Raw genomic sequence first — 15,100 nt, forward strand, 5'->3', positions numbered from 1 at the left:
AGAGGTATTACCTCTGTATCGCCCTCTTCCCCATCAACAGCATAGTTAACCTGGCACATCAGCATAACTAATGAATCTCGGCCTCTTTTTGTAATACTGAAAAGGGCTAGAGGCCAGCGCGATTAAGTGATTCATCACAGGTTCTGTGAAATCCAGCCATGTTTGGCTGATATAATGGCATCTGCAAGCAAACTGACTTTCCCTTAATACATGCTGCAGGTAAGAGGACAAAAACCTTGACAAAGGTCTACTGCATGTGGCCCAGGGGGTTGCAGTTTCTTTCATTCACTTGAGATACAGATGTGTTGCGGCAATTTTAAATTGTGTTTCTGCACTGAAGAAGTAACTTGAATGTCTGTCCAAGTTTCATAGCTGAGACACATTTTTCTGAAGCAAAACCTGGGAAGTACGCAATCTTTCAGTGCAGAAGCTACACTCTGTTTGTACACACTTGGATGTTAGGAGAAGACCCCCCCCCCCCCCCCCACACACACACAATTTCTTTATCAGCCTTTAAAGAGGAGGGTAAATGTTTAAAAGAGCCATAAGCAGAAGCTCCTATAGATAACAAAGCAATGGGTTATGTTTTTGCCAACGTCCCTGCACCAGAAGAAACTGCACTGAGTATGAATATATCAATGAATCAGATTATTGGAGCCTGATTGAGCCAGTTGAAGATGAGATGTAAATGGATTTTAAGCCAGTTTTCTCCTACTCAAGCCCAACCTCATTACATCATTTGTCATGCATGGTGTGCAATGTCCAGATACAGTTATTTGTTACATAGCATTCAAGAAAGAAGCATAGCAACCGAACTGCATGATCTTTTAGAAGCTATGAGAACGCTGACCAGTTAAAACTGAGATATTTTCCCAAACAAAATGGAAGATATATTTTTCTTGATTTATTTCAGACTTGTGGTTTACATATAGCTGAAAGAGAAATACAATTTTCTGCATCTAAACAAATGAAATTGGTTTTTTAAAGGAAAAGCTTACCCGAATGTAAGCAATAACAAAAGTTAGCATATATCCTCTCTGTCCATTGTCTTCTCCAGCTGCAAGACCACTGAAATATGAAGACAATAAAGTATTATCACACTAACTATTATAGTAGGAAAGATAACATATATGTTTAAGATTTATAATTTGAGTAGGCAGATTAGGATAAATTTACATTTAATGAATAAAAACATTTTAAAAAGCTGACAGATGAAAAGCTCAGGAGCAGGAAAATTTTCAATTAAGTAAAACATTTCAAAAGCATTTATAACAAAACTAATCACTTCTGTGGACTTTCTCAAGTGATGCTTTGTTCAGTATCCATAGTATCTCGAGAAACTGTGTGTGCATGTTCTACTTCTAGTTTTCTGGCAGGTGAAAAACCACACACTTCTGTGGTGTGTGTTTGTGTGAATATGTTGTGTATGTGTTTCACATATGTGCCCTCAAATCATCTGTCAACTTATGGCAAACTCATGAATTTTATGGGGTTTTTTTTGCAAGGACAACTCAGAAGTGGTTTTATTTGTCCTTTCTCCTCCACAACACCTGGTATTCATTGGTGGTCTCTCATCCAAGTAATAACCAGGGCTGACCCTGCTCAGCTTCCAAAATCAGATGAGATCTGGTGCCTTAGTGAAGGCGATAGTGAAGATACACTCAGTAAATATGATAATAATTTGAGTTGTGGATATCATGCTACAATAGAGATCCCAATAAAATCATAGTGAATCCTCTGGTATCATGTGTTGTGATGATCAATGTGTTTACATTTTGAAAGCAGAACTTATAGCACATATTTGAACTTCTATGGGTTGAACGTGTGGGAGTTTTCCTTTCCACATCTCTATAGCCTACAGCACCTGGTATTTACTGGCAATCTTCATCCAAGCTGGCCTGCTTAGCATCCAAGATCAAATAAGATTTGGTGACTTTGCGCTATTCAAGAACCAAATCATTTTCTGGAACAGAGTGTTTGTCCAGCTTTATGCATTCATCTGATTTAGAGCCAGGAGCTAAAAAAAAACCTGATAATACCTTGTCCCAAGTCCCTGCTTAGTTTATGATTTCAAAGTCAGAAGGGAGGCATAATAAACACCTACAATGAATCTATGTTTAATGAAAACAACAACAGCAGTGATCAGACTAATAATTTGTTTATATGAGAAATAAAGTTGTGACCTGGACAAATATCTTCACCATGGTTACTCTGGCTAGTCTTGTAATCAATCAAACCAGACAGATGCAAGCCACCCTATCATTACTCAGCTTGCAATGAAAATGAAATCTTTTCTGTTTCTTTGTACCAGCACAGAGCAACTGGTGACAGGAGGTGGGTTACATATAATTAATCAAGTTCTGTTGATTAAAGACAATTTCCTTTTTAAAACAGGCTTTCATGATTCACAGCTCCAGTCAATAAAACACAGCATTATACCTTAATCTCATAACATTGCCTCCCTTCGCTGTGTTAGGGCCTGTTTGTTTAGTGTCATAAATGCAACTTTCCTGACTTTCAGAGAAAAGGGAAAGCTTTTAAATACCATGATTTCAGCTGGATTATGGAAAAATTAAGTCTCTGTAAAAAGTATGTTAAAGCAAGTTCAAGTTGCTATGAATATCTTTTCACTGAATTCTTACATCCAGGATGAGTCAATTCTTTCTTGAATCCATTCTCACTTTTTCAAATTGTTTTGTCTTACTCAGAAATGCATGATATTATTTAGGCAAGATATGTTATTTTCATATGGTGTTAAACATATAAAAATGTAATTTGGAAGCCATACCCAAATTTTGCAGCAATATCATAAACTTGCTTTTCATGTTGAAGAACCTTCTCTCTGTCCCCCTCAAAAAGCAAGGTAGCAACACATAATAGATTGGGATCAAATCCTTTGAACTGTAAAAAGAGACATCTCTGTTACATAGGTAATTTGTATATATCTAAAAGTATTTTTGAAAGTTACTCTTTATTTACAATCTACTCATTTTCATATGGCACTTTCAATCTACTCCTTCTAGGGCAAATTCGCAAGCATTTTAAGTAGAGATGGTAATAACATGAAGCAGCTGCCCTTAACTTCCATATTTCTCTGGAGAAAGGATTTCTTTCCTATGCAGCTGGTGGAGCAATTGTACAGGTTGGTGATGCAGGATGCAGGCATCTGTTCCTTCTCTCTTTGTTTATATGGAGAAATTCTGGGTGCCTACTGCTACTAGGCTACTTATTTAAATGCAAAACTAATTTATACTGAACCTCTAAGTTCAAGCATGACAATAATGTTGAACCCCAGAAGCGCATTCCATGCAATAGCTCACTGTCACTGACACTAAAGAAATGTTAGCAGAAATTAACAATAGGCAATCTTCTCCAGATGTTTTGGACTGCAATTCCCATGAGCCCTAGCTCGTGTCGAGGTTTGGCGGGAACAGATAATTTGGTTAACACAGACCATACTCTGCTGATGAGGAACCGCCCAAGATAAAATGGAGAGTATGTGACTACATCCACAGACTGAAAAGGCCAGAGATCCCTCTGGCAGAGAAACATGCTTTGATAACTATAGTTGTGTCATACATAAGTCATGACAGACCGATCTGGGAATACTAGAGACACTATGATTTCAGCAAACTATTTGATAGGCTTCTAAAAAATTACTTTTAAAATTATTAGATACTACAATGTGGGCTGGGACACAATTACTGTTACATGGGATCTGCAACTGGGTTAGCAATTATCCAAAGAGTACTCTGTGTATGTGGTTGAAGTTTTAAAGGATTTTCCCTTGGACTCTATGCTGTTCATGATTGTAATAAAGGGACATGGATGGAACTATAGAGGTGAGGATCATCGCCTGTGCAGATGATTCCAAGCTAGGAGAGACAACAAACTCTAAAGAAGACAAATAAAAAAGGAACACTGGGCTGAAACTACTAAGATGAGGTTGTGAGGTTTAGAATAAACATATGGTGTTTATTGAACAATTGTTACTTTAATGTGATATTGCCAAGTTCTATGCTGAAAAACCACTGAAGAGAATGCATAAATCATGTCTTCTAGACCGATGCCTCTTAGACTACCTAATACAGGGACCAAGTATTATTGTTTTTCCAATGGTCTGGGGGACTTTCATGGAAACTCCCCAATGACTCAGGAGCAGCACTGATTGAGCACTGCTCTCTAGATCACAACCTTTATACAAGAAGCAATCAGTTGCAATGTGTACTGCTTTAAAAATGTTATACTAATATAAAAATCTCATATATCTATATTTCTGCACTAATTCTCAAGAATTCATGTTATACAGGTTTAAGTTCTCATGTACCTTCCTCCCTAAACTCTGTACTCAAAAAACAAAATACAGTAATCAGCATATTTTAACTGCATTTGTAATTTCTCTTGATGGCCAGTTATTGTAACACTAAGAAATACAGAAAAGGCACATTTCAAAAGCTAATGAGAAGCAGATAAGAGCAATATACTGTACTCATAAATGCTAAAACTGTTATCAAGAATACAGGAAGTCTGAAAAATCACTTTTTAAAATCATAATCATATGAAGCCTTCTGCTAATGACTTACCCTCTGAACATAATGAAATGAACTTAACTTTGAATTTCCTGATTCCAGGTATTTTTCTTTTCCCACTGAAATCATTTTGCTGTAACATTTGTGTAACCTTCCCTAATCCTTTTGTCCTTTTTTGGCTCTTTTGTGGTAGTACAGATGTTCACATCTTAAAATTTTAAATATCACATCAAGTTAATAAATGCATGGTGATAATATACTTTCATTCTAGCTATCCTAGTGGCTGTGGTTGAGATTTGCATCGGTCAGTTGTTGTGACTAGAATACCTTTGTGATGTAGAATTTTTTCAATCCATCCAAAAGTGATGTAAAAATGGAGGCAACCTGTGGTTTAAGAGCATGTCCTTGGCGGGGATGGAGGAGGAGAGAAAGAGAGAAACTTGTAAGACAACCGCAATATTCAAGGTTTAGATTTCTAATTAGAGAAGGACCAAATGGCTTAAACACCACCTGTATGTTCAGTTTCTTAAAATTCCTATCAACATTACTGAAGGTGACAGACACACGTTTCCAATTTCAACATTGACTTAGTCTCCAACTTTGTTATTTTCACCTGATCCTCCCCCAGACCCATGGAATGGATTGTTTATTTTTATTTAAATGTAATTTGTAAGCTGATGCATTCCAGCCATCTGGTGTATTTTGTTTTAAGGGTAAGCCCCATGTAATTTTAAAAGATGAAGAACTGCCAGGGGGTGTTATCCTTGGGGAACGTGTGACATCAACAATTCAATACTGTGTGCAGCTGGATTATGTGGCAAGTTCCCAAAACTGATTCCTCCTGTACTCCATCCCAAAGTGAAGGCTACATGTCTGGCTAAAATGATGAGTGCACTTCCACACTGGGCCATTTCTAACATCCTGTAAATTCTGTATCTATCCTTGGATGTAAAACTTTAAAGTTTAAAGCAGCTAAAATTGACTGGTTCCTATGAATTTTTGATTTCTGAAATTTATGGTTAAAGCCAGAGTTTGAGCACAACTAATTATTTTATAAACATATATAGCACTGAAGAACATTGCTCATTTAAGTGTTACTTTCCCCCCCAGGACTGCACACAATCAAAACTGTGATGCACCTTGTTTTCCCAAAAGGTTCTCCAGCTATTTCACTTCACCTGCTTCTTTACCAGTCTAGCTCAGAGCTATGCTAAGCAAAATTACTATGAGATTTTCATTCAATCACAGGCTACTTTCTGCATCATCTAGTTTTCACTGTTGAAGCTGCACTGGAAACGTGGGGAGTTTCTTCTCTGTATAATACAACACCCCTTTCTTATTGCTGGACACTAGGGATGGAAATTAGATTCCACTGGTCTGCAAACAAGTTTTTCCCATTGTGAGGAATGCTAGGAGTGGTAGTCCAATAACACCTCTGCTCTACACTGTTCTTCCTGGAAGAGTTTTTAATTTACTCTCTCCACCTCCTGTTGTGAATGTGGCTCAAGAAGGGGCAAACAATATGGTTTCAAACAACTGAAAAACAATACTCCTCCTCTGTTTCCTCCTTCTAAACTAGCCAGACAAGTCATGAATGTATAAAACAAGAGATTACATTAATCTAGGAGGAATACAGGAGAACATGTGTTATAATCAAAATATGTTTATTATTGGAACAGCCTTCGGAGAAGTTGAGCTATTGCACATATTGTTACAATACCTTATGCTTAAGTTTACTTGTCAGCAGCTTTTGTTTCTATTTGACATTCTGTTAAAGTAGCCTGATCTATTGTATCAGTTTTTAAATGACTAAATCTACATAAATTTGTATATGAATAATAGCACCCAAAAACTAAGCACACTGTGTTTTTGATGCACACATGTGAGTATCAGCTCGGAGGAAACACAGCCTCCTTCTGTGAAAAAAGGAAGGTCTGTTTTTTAAAATAAAAAACAGATGGCAACTGCCAAGCTGAGCAATCCTGCTGGCAACTACCTTGGGATGAGAGATGAGGAGAAACTACAAGGGGACCTCAGGCAGACTCATTCATTTTCATTCGGGGAAAGTGGGCAGTCACTCCGTTTGGACATCCTTCCCAATAACTACTGTGGGAGGGGACTATACCAGTCTCAAGGGTGCCACCAGGTCTTAATAATGCATGGTAGAAAACAAAAGCATTGTATGTGAATCAGAGTCATAGCTATGGGTGGAGAGACAGAGGGCAGCAAATAATTAGAAAATTATTCACACTGTGTGACATTGACACCTAAAGTTAGAAGGAACAGAAAAATGTGTGGTATTAATTTACAAAACAAATGCTGAATAAAATTAGTAAAAACTTACCAAATTGAAATTGCTCATTGTCCATAAGGCGAATGGATGCAGGAGCACATCTCTACAACAACAACAACAACAAAAAGTTGTCTATTAATGCAGAATATTGTCAATATAAAATATGGCAGATTGAATTATCCAAATGTTACATGTTTTATCTAGCATCGGACTTAGTGTTGCTGCCCGACCAATAATTAAATACTAAACTTCCTCATGGAACTTTAGGTTTTCTCATATAACCAAAAAGAAAGACAACTCAGCAGGAACTGTTAATCCCAATTAGAGCAGAACTATTAAAACAAGGAGCCCTGGTGGCGAAGTGTGCTAAAGCACTGAGCTGCTGAACTTGCAGACCGAAAGGTCCCAGGTTCAAACCCCGGGTGCGGAATGAGCGGCCGCTGTTAGCTCAAGCTTCTGCCAACCGAAAACATGCCAATGTGAGATCAATAGGTGCCGCTCTGGCAGGAAGGTAACGGTGCTCCATGCAGTCATGCCGGCCACATGACCTTGGAGGTGTCTACGGACAACGCTGACTCTTCGGCTTAGAAATGAAGAGGAGCACCAACCCCCAGAGTCAGACATGACTGGACTTAACGTCAGGGGAAACCTTTACCTTTACCTTATTAAAACAATCTGGTTTGAATAAGTGTTGATTTATCAATTTTAACTATTTAATGGCCTACCTCTGTTAGGATTAATAACCAGATTTAGTACACAAGGGCAAGATTTACATAGTTTACAAAATCTGTTATTATATCAGATCAGTATTTGCCCTTAATAATGTGTTCTAGCTTGTATTATATCCAATCTCAAAGGCTGCAGAAAATTTAGAACTGCCTGAAGATCCACGAGGGCACCTATACTGTAGAATGAATGCAGTTTGGCACCACTTTAACTGCCATGGCTCAATGCAACAGTGTCAGAACCCTGCTACTAGAGCCTGGATGTGGCTCTGAGTTTCAGGGTCACTGACATTGATAAGACACCTGCGTCCCAGGACTCGGAGGAGAAACGGCTGATGGACTTGGCGGGGAATTTGCGCGGGGTTTTACTGAGCGGGAAGAGACTGTTCAAATGAGGGGGAGGGTATATAAAGGAGGGTTGGCCGGAGCCTCCCATTCTTGGCTTTTCTGATGTTCATGTTTCCTACAGTAAAAGTTTCTGGTGATATCACAGAGAGTCTTGTGTGTTCATTCAGGAGCGGCTGTGGTGAGCTGACACTAAGCCAAGAATACGGACACCATCCCGCTGTAGCGGTGAGGTGTAACATGCAAGTGGAGGATGAAGAGCTCTTGGGCGCCGGAGGAGGAAGGTCGGAAAGGGCCACTCCCGAGACGGACGCTGAGTTCCACCAGCTGGCGGCCCTGGCGTCCTCCACCGCTTATGCCCAGCCAAATGGGGTAACCCAGAGGCGTGGAGTGGTGCGGGGAGACAGCACCGGAGGAGAGGAAGGTTCACCTTCCCCAGGCCCGCAAAAGATGGTGTTTCTGGAGGAGAGGATGTCGGCGATGGAGACCACCCTGGCAGTGATGTCGAGGGCGATGGAGCGCCTGGCGGTTTTGGCGGAGCCGGAGCGAGGAAGGGAACTCCGGGCTAGCTCAATGTGGGACGTGAGCATGGGAAGCAGCCAGGGCTTTGCAGACCTCCCAGCACCGAAGGGAAGGGAAATGCGAAAGGAGCCCGGTGCCCGGCCCAAGATCCAAACGAGCCTGACGCGGGTGGAGGAGAGTGACGACGAAGGGGAAAAGCCTCCGAGAATCCCGGCTACGCTCCCAACTGAGACCCTGGTGCCCCTGGCGAATGCCGGGCGTGGCACAGGACAAAGGGAAGCAGCAGCGGGGCCCACTGGCCCGCAAGGGGGCTTGCGACGGGCGGAGGATTGGGGATTGCCACCACAGGGACCCTTACCGAGACGAGAGGAACTAAGGATCGAGTTTGGGGGAGAGTCCTCTGAACTGGATTTTTTCCTGACCACGGTGAGGGGCTATATGGAGGACAATGCCCACACTTTCAGAACGGAATCCAGCCGGGTACGGGCCATTGGTGCAGTGTTGAAGAGGGGAGCGGCCAGCTGGTACGTTCAACTACACGCGCGGCGCGACCCATGTCTGGGGTCACTCCGACGCTTTATGGGGGCCCTGGAGACCCGTTTCCGAGATCCACTGGAGCAGATCCGGGCGAGGGAGGAGTTGAAGACCGTCTCCCAGGGGCAGAGGTCGGTATCTGAGTATGCGGAGGAGTTCCAATGCCTCGCTGAAAAGGTGCCGGAATGGTCTGCAGTGACAAAGATAGAACTCTTCAAAGAGGGGCTCAGGCGGGAGATCCTCTCCTGGGCGGTGCATCGTGATGAGCCTGACACACTGCGCGGATGGATTCAGCTGGCGGGGCGCGTCGAGACATCGCTGGCCCAGGCGAGGAGGCACCGAGGAGGGCTACAGCAGCGGCCGCAGATGAAAGAGGGGAGCCGGAAGGAGGGATCAACCCCAGCCGGGAGGAGAACGGAGCCGCCAGGGAACGTGAGCACCAGCAGGAGGGGCTGCTTCGTGTGCGGCCGTTTGGGCCACAGGGCTGCCGAGTGCTGGCAGAGAAAAGGGGAAGGCGGAGGCCCGCCCAAACCAAGAGCCGTGGCAGGGAAACGCGCCGAGGAAGAACCACCGATGAGGCACCACTCGGGGGGGTTGGTAAGTCAGGACAAAGCCATGATAGTGGTCCCCATTCAGCTGGAAAGTGGCAGCAAACAAGCAACCTGCAAAGCATTTGTGGATTGTGGATGTTCCAGGAACATCATCTCCCCTGAATTAGCCGAGGGATTGGGATGCGAAAGAACGAACCTAGAATCCCCAATAGCTTTTTCGCAGTTGGACGGATCCACAGCATCGGGATCATTAGCTAAGTACAGTGCCGAAGATGTAAAGTGTAAGATAGGGAGTTGGGAAGGAAAGGTGTCATTTGTGATATCACAAATAGCCAGCTATAATGTTATACTAGGCATGCCATGGCTGGGGCAGGCCAACCCGCAAATCAACTGGGAGGATAAGAGCATGATCTTCAGGATGAAGTTGGAAGAAGGGAGCCAGGAAGTGGAGAGAGAGCCGGGGAAAAGGGGGGAGGAAGACTCTATCAGGATAGCAGAACTGGCAGATAAATTACCCCCAGAGTATCGGGATTTTGTGGACGTATTTGATGAGAAGGAAGCAGACAGTTTCCCACCGAAGCGGAGAGTTGAAGTGAAGATAGAGCTAGTCCCAGGAGCAGAGCTTCCTAAGGCAAAAATATACCCAATGTCGGCTAGGGAAAAGGAGGAACTGAGAAAATACATTGATAAAAACCTAGCGAGGGGTTTCATAGAGCCTTCAAATTCCCCTCTAGGGGCGCCTGTGTTGTTCAGGCGCAAAAAGGACCAAACGCTGAGGCTCTGCATTGACTACAGGGGCCTGAATGCAATCAGTTCTGGAAATAAATACCCCCTACCTTTAGTGAAGGACTTGATCGCCCAGTTATCGGAGGGACAGATATTCACTAAATTGGACTTAATTGAAGCATACCATAAATTGCAGATTAAACCAGAGGACAGGTGGAAGACGGCCTTCTCCTGTGCATTCGGATTATTCAATTATCGTGTGCTCCCTTTCGGTTTGTGCGGCGGAGGCGCCGCGTTCATGCAATTAATCAACGAAGTGTTGCATCCATTGTTGTACAAGGGAGTCTTTGTTTTTTTAGATGACATATTGTTAGTATCTCGGACTAAGGAGCAACACGTAGAACTAGTCAGGGAAGTCCTGCAAAAGTTGAGAGAAGCAAAACTGTATGCGAAGCTTGCCAAGTGCGAGTTCAATAAAGACCAGATAGACTTTCTGGGGTATAGGATTTCCTCCCAGGGAGTGGCGATGGACCCTGCGAAGGTAGAAGACGTGAGGGGGTGGGAAGCCCCCAAAACACGGAAGCAGCTGCAATCCTTCCTAGGGTTCGCAAACTTCTATAGAACATTTATCAAGGACTTTGCGCGCCTCACTTTGCCATTAACGGATTTGTTAAAGACTAAAGGTAGGGGAGAAACAGCCAAAGTGAAGGCCCCAGGGGCCAAACTGACCTGGACAATAGAATGCCAGGAAGCTTTCGAAGCCCTTAAAAAGCGTTTTACGGAGGAGCCTGTCCTACAGCACCCTGATATGTCTAAAGCCTTTGTATTACATTGCGATGCGTCAGACCGGGCATATGGGGCGGTTCTGCTACAGAAAGACGAGGGGGGGAACCTGAAGCCATGTGGCTATCTGTCAAAAAAGTTTAGTGATACAGAAAAAAACTGGCCGATTTGGGAGAGAGAAGCCTTAGCGATTCTAAAAGCACTAGAGTGCTGGAGACACTTCCTGGAAGGAAGTGGAACACCGTTTGAGGTGTGGACTGACCATAGAAATTTACAGTATCTAAGATCCCCTCGTAAACTATCAGCGAAGCAAATTAGATGGGCCCAATATTTCAGCCGTTTTGATTTCAGACTCAGATTCTTCCAGGGGAAACATAATATACTCGCTGACGCTCTCTCTCGGATGCCTCAGCACGGGGGAGGAATTCAGGAATCTGAAGGGAGTATTTTTCTTGATAAGCAATGGGGCCTGGCAGTACTAACTCGAGCACAAGCGGCCAAAGAAAACAAACGTACTGCCATTTCCACGGGGGGAGGAGAAATATGGGAGGAAGAGTTGAAGCGAGCGTATGGAATGGACAAATGGTTACAAACAAACAAAGAAAAGGGAGAATTGTGTGGGGATTTGGTGTTTGTAAATAAGAAATTGTATATTCCTGAATGTTTAAGACGAGAAATGTTAAGGAAGTACCATGATAACAAGGGTGCGGGTCATCTAGGCCCCACCAGGACTATTAAACTGTTGGCCAAACAATGCTGGTGGCCCGGAATGAGGAAAGACGCCAGGGGGTACGTCACGCAGTGTGAATTATGCGCAGAGGGAAAAACACCACCGGGGAAGCCCCAGGGGCTATTGCAGAAGGTGGTAGAGCCCATGAGGCCATGGGAATGCGTAGCCATGGATTTTGTAGGCGAACTACCCCCCAGCAGAGGCCACAGATACATTTGGACAATATTGGACTTATTCTCAAAACAGGCACACTTTGTGGCTCTGCCAAAACTTCCTTCAGCTGAAAAACTTGCTGATTTGTATGTGAAGCACGTATATCGCCTACATGGGTGTCCCGACAAGATAATTAGTGACCGGGGAGTCCAATTTACTGCAAAATTTTGGGGAAAATTCTTACAGCTGTTAGGAGCAGAAAGGAACCTGAGCTCGGCCTTTCATCCCGCGACCAACGGGGGGGTCGAACGTACCCAACAGACACTGTGCCAATTCTTAAGGATGTACACCAATTATAGACAGGATGATTGGGCGGACCTTCTTCCGTTTGCTGAGATGGCTTTTAACGGGGCCGTACATTCGGCCACAGGTCGTGCCCCATTCGAAATAATATACGGACAGGAGGTGGCACCTTTCCCCAGGCTACCCGAGTGGAAGGAAGGGGAGGGCCAGACCGACGAGGAATGGCCGGCCAAAATCAAGCAAGGGTGGCGAACCGTGGTAGAGGCATTGCGGGAAACACAAAAGAAGTACAAGCTCTTTGCGGATCGTAGGCGCCGAGAGGGGGACAAATTGGGCGAAGGAGATCTGGTTTGGCTGAGCACAAAAAACCTGAAATTGGGGTTCCCATCCAAGAAATTGGCTCCACGCTATATAGGGCCATTCAGGGTAGCAAAAAGAATAAACGAAGTGACCTATGAGCTGAGGCTACCAAAGGACCTAGGAAAGGTACACCCGGTATTCCATTGCAGCCTGTTAAAAAAGTATAAAGGAACTCTGGACAGCGGAGAACAATAGTTGTGTTTAATCTTTTCCTTCCAGGACGAAGGGGAGGAGGACGCCATGTCAGAACCCTGCTACTAGAGCCTGGATGTGGCTCTGAGTTTCAGGGTCACTGACATTGATAAGACACCTGCGTCCCAGGACTCGGAGGAGAAACGGCTGATGGACTTGGCGGGGAATTTGCGCGGGGTTTTACTGAGCGGGAAGAGACTGTTCAAATGAGGGGGAGGGTATATAAAGGAGGGTTGGCCGGAGCCTCCCATTCTTGGCTTTTCTGATGTTCATGTTTCCTACAGTAAAAGTTTCTGGTGATATCACAGAGAGTCTTGTGTGTTCATTCAGGAGCGGCTGTGGTGAGCTGACACAACAGAATCATGAGAGCTGTAGTTCAACAAGGCCTTCTCTGCCAAACAGTACAGGTGCTGCACCACACTAGAAATCCCAGGATTCCACAGTATTGATCCACGGCAGTTGAAGTGGTGACAATGTTATGGTTGAGCCTTCGGGCTCCGGTAATAGAAGAAGGGGTCATAAGACTCCTCGAGAGTCAGACTCTTTCGAGGAGCGTGAAAGAAAACGGCTCCGGGATTTGTTTACAGACCCGACAGATGAGGACTCATTTGAGGGTTTTTCTGAGGGTTTGGAGGAAGAGATGGCCAGCTCGGAGGAGGACGATATGGAATGGACTCGTGTGAGGGAGGATTTGGGTGTTGGGGAAACAGGCAATGAAAGCATGGGAGGTGATTGGCGGGTTGCAGGATCAGACCCATGGACTGGCTGGAGGGATGGAGCGGGATCCACAGCTGGGGATGCTGTGGGGCGTAGTCAAAGGTGCTTAAGCTCTGATGAGGGTGATGATGTTGGGGCACCTGGAATTGGGATGGCAGCTGACAGCGATGATGAGCTTGAACTGGGATAAATTAGGGTTTGGGACCAATGTCTAATTGCGTTGGGCAAGGTAATCTGGACGGACGCTTGGGCTTTTGTTGGGGAACTTCCTGAAGACGGGTGTGATTCGTTACTGGATACGTAAGTTTACCAAGGACACTGGGCATCGACGGCGGGAGGAACTGTGCGGGGTTTTTCTCTGTGCAACTTGTGTTTAATCTCGATAGCTTGGACCTCCATCGTCTTTTTGACGGGCAATACCTACTCGCACTGGATTGACGCTGGACTGAATGACTTCGATTCCGGATTATCCCTTCTGCTGGCTATCGGTGAGACCTTTGGATTTCTAGACGACTACGATTGGCTATTGACCTCTGGACCGGATTGGGACCCTGCTGACTGCCGTTACCCTGATTGCTGTGCCTGGACCTGGATATCGTTGGCCGCTGAACCTTAACCTGAATCCTGACTACGACCACGCTTTTCGTTTGCTGCAGGAAGGAATAAACAAGCCTGGTTTATTCTCCTGCTGTTTCTGAGTAGCAGAGAGGAATCTGCTACCAGTCTGTTGTTTACATTCTGACTCCTGTTGATCCTCTTTTGTTTGCATTGTTTGCCAGGCTGAAGTAAGCACTTTTGATTTAATCCGGATTATACTTCTGTTTAACCCGGTTTATCCCTTTGAACTGTTTAAGCTCAAACTGAGCTGTTTTTTGTTACTTATCACACTGAAGTCAAGTGTTTGCCCTGTTCTTTATTTCCTACGGGCGTTTTTAGTTCTGTAACCTCAATAAACTGAGTTTTGTTTTACTCGCTGGCGTTCTGTCTGTGACAGACAAACTGCTTTCATTCTACAGTGTGGATACCGTAAAACTATGTTAAAATAGGGATCAGCAGCCAAAATTTAATAAGCACCTTTTAGGACAGTGGTTCCCAATCTGTGGATCCCTAGGTGATTTGGCCTCCAATTCCCAGAAATCCTAGCCAGTTTACCAGCTGTTAGGATTTCTGGAAGTTGAAGGCCAAAAAATCTGGTTGAGAACCACTTCTAGGGCCTATTGGAAGAGTTAGTTTTTAAGGTAATGATAATACATGAGAAAAAAACAGCAATCCATAATTGTTTTAGGAGGGAAATGCTTAAAGGATTTAAAAATATGAAGTTAGACACCAGATTTTTTTAAAAAATTTACATCAATCAGAAAAATAATCAGAGCAAAAGAAATTGATTATAACCAACAACAACAACAACAACCATAAACATGTCTAGATAGAAATGTAAATGCTGGAAGAGCAACCAGACTTATATATTTTAATAAAGGGAGAAAAGAGCAGAAAAACTGATTTTCGGAAAAGATACAAAACAGATGGCCAATGGAAATGGAGTAACTTGAGAATATTGCTGGAGAACAGGAGAATCTTTGGGGAACAATTGTTAGGATGGTTCCTAAGATGTATGCCTACTCAGCAGGGTTTTTCTT

At 43.8% G+C, this 15,100-nt stretch overlaps 1 protein-coding gene across 1 annotated transcript in view; it reads right to left on the minus strand.

Moving 5' to 3' along the window:
• The window catches only part of agps (alkylglycerone phosphate synthase), an 80,348-nt gene that overhangs the window by 15,499 nt on the left and 49,749 nt on the right, over positions 1-15,100 (minus strand). Inside the window, exons 12-15 of the mRNA XM_003226768.4 lie at positions 6,874-6,925; positions 4,857-4,933; positions 2,789-2,901; positions 999-1,068 (exon numbers count right to left, since the gene is read on the minus strand). Coding sequence (XP_003226816.2) covers positions 999-1,068; positions 2,789-2,901; positions 4,857-4,933; positions 6,874-6,925 — 312 coding nt within the window. The remainder of the gene's footprint in view (positions 1-998; positions 1,069-2,788; positions 2,902-4,856; positions 4,934-6,873; positions 6,926-15,100) is intronic.

The sequence above is a fragment of the Anolis carolinensis genome, chromosome 1 (genome assembly GCF_035594765.1).
Source record: "Anolis carolinensis isolate JA03-04 chromosome 1, rAnoCar3.1.pri, whole genome shotgun sequence".
NCBI lineage: Eukaryota > Metazoa > Chordata > Lepidosauria > Squamata > Dactyloidae > Anolis > Anolis carolinensis.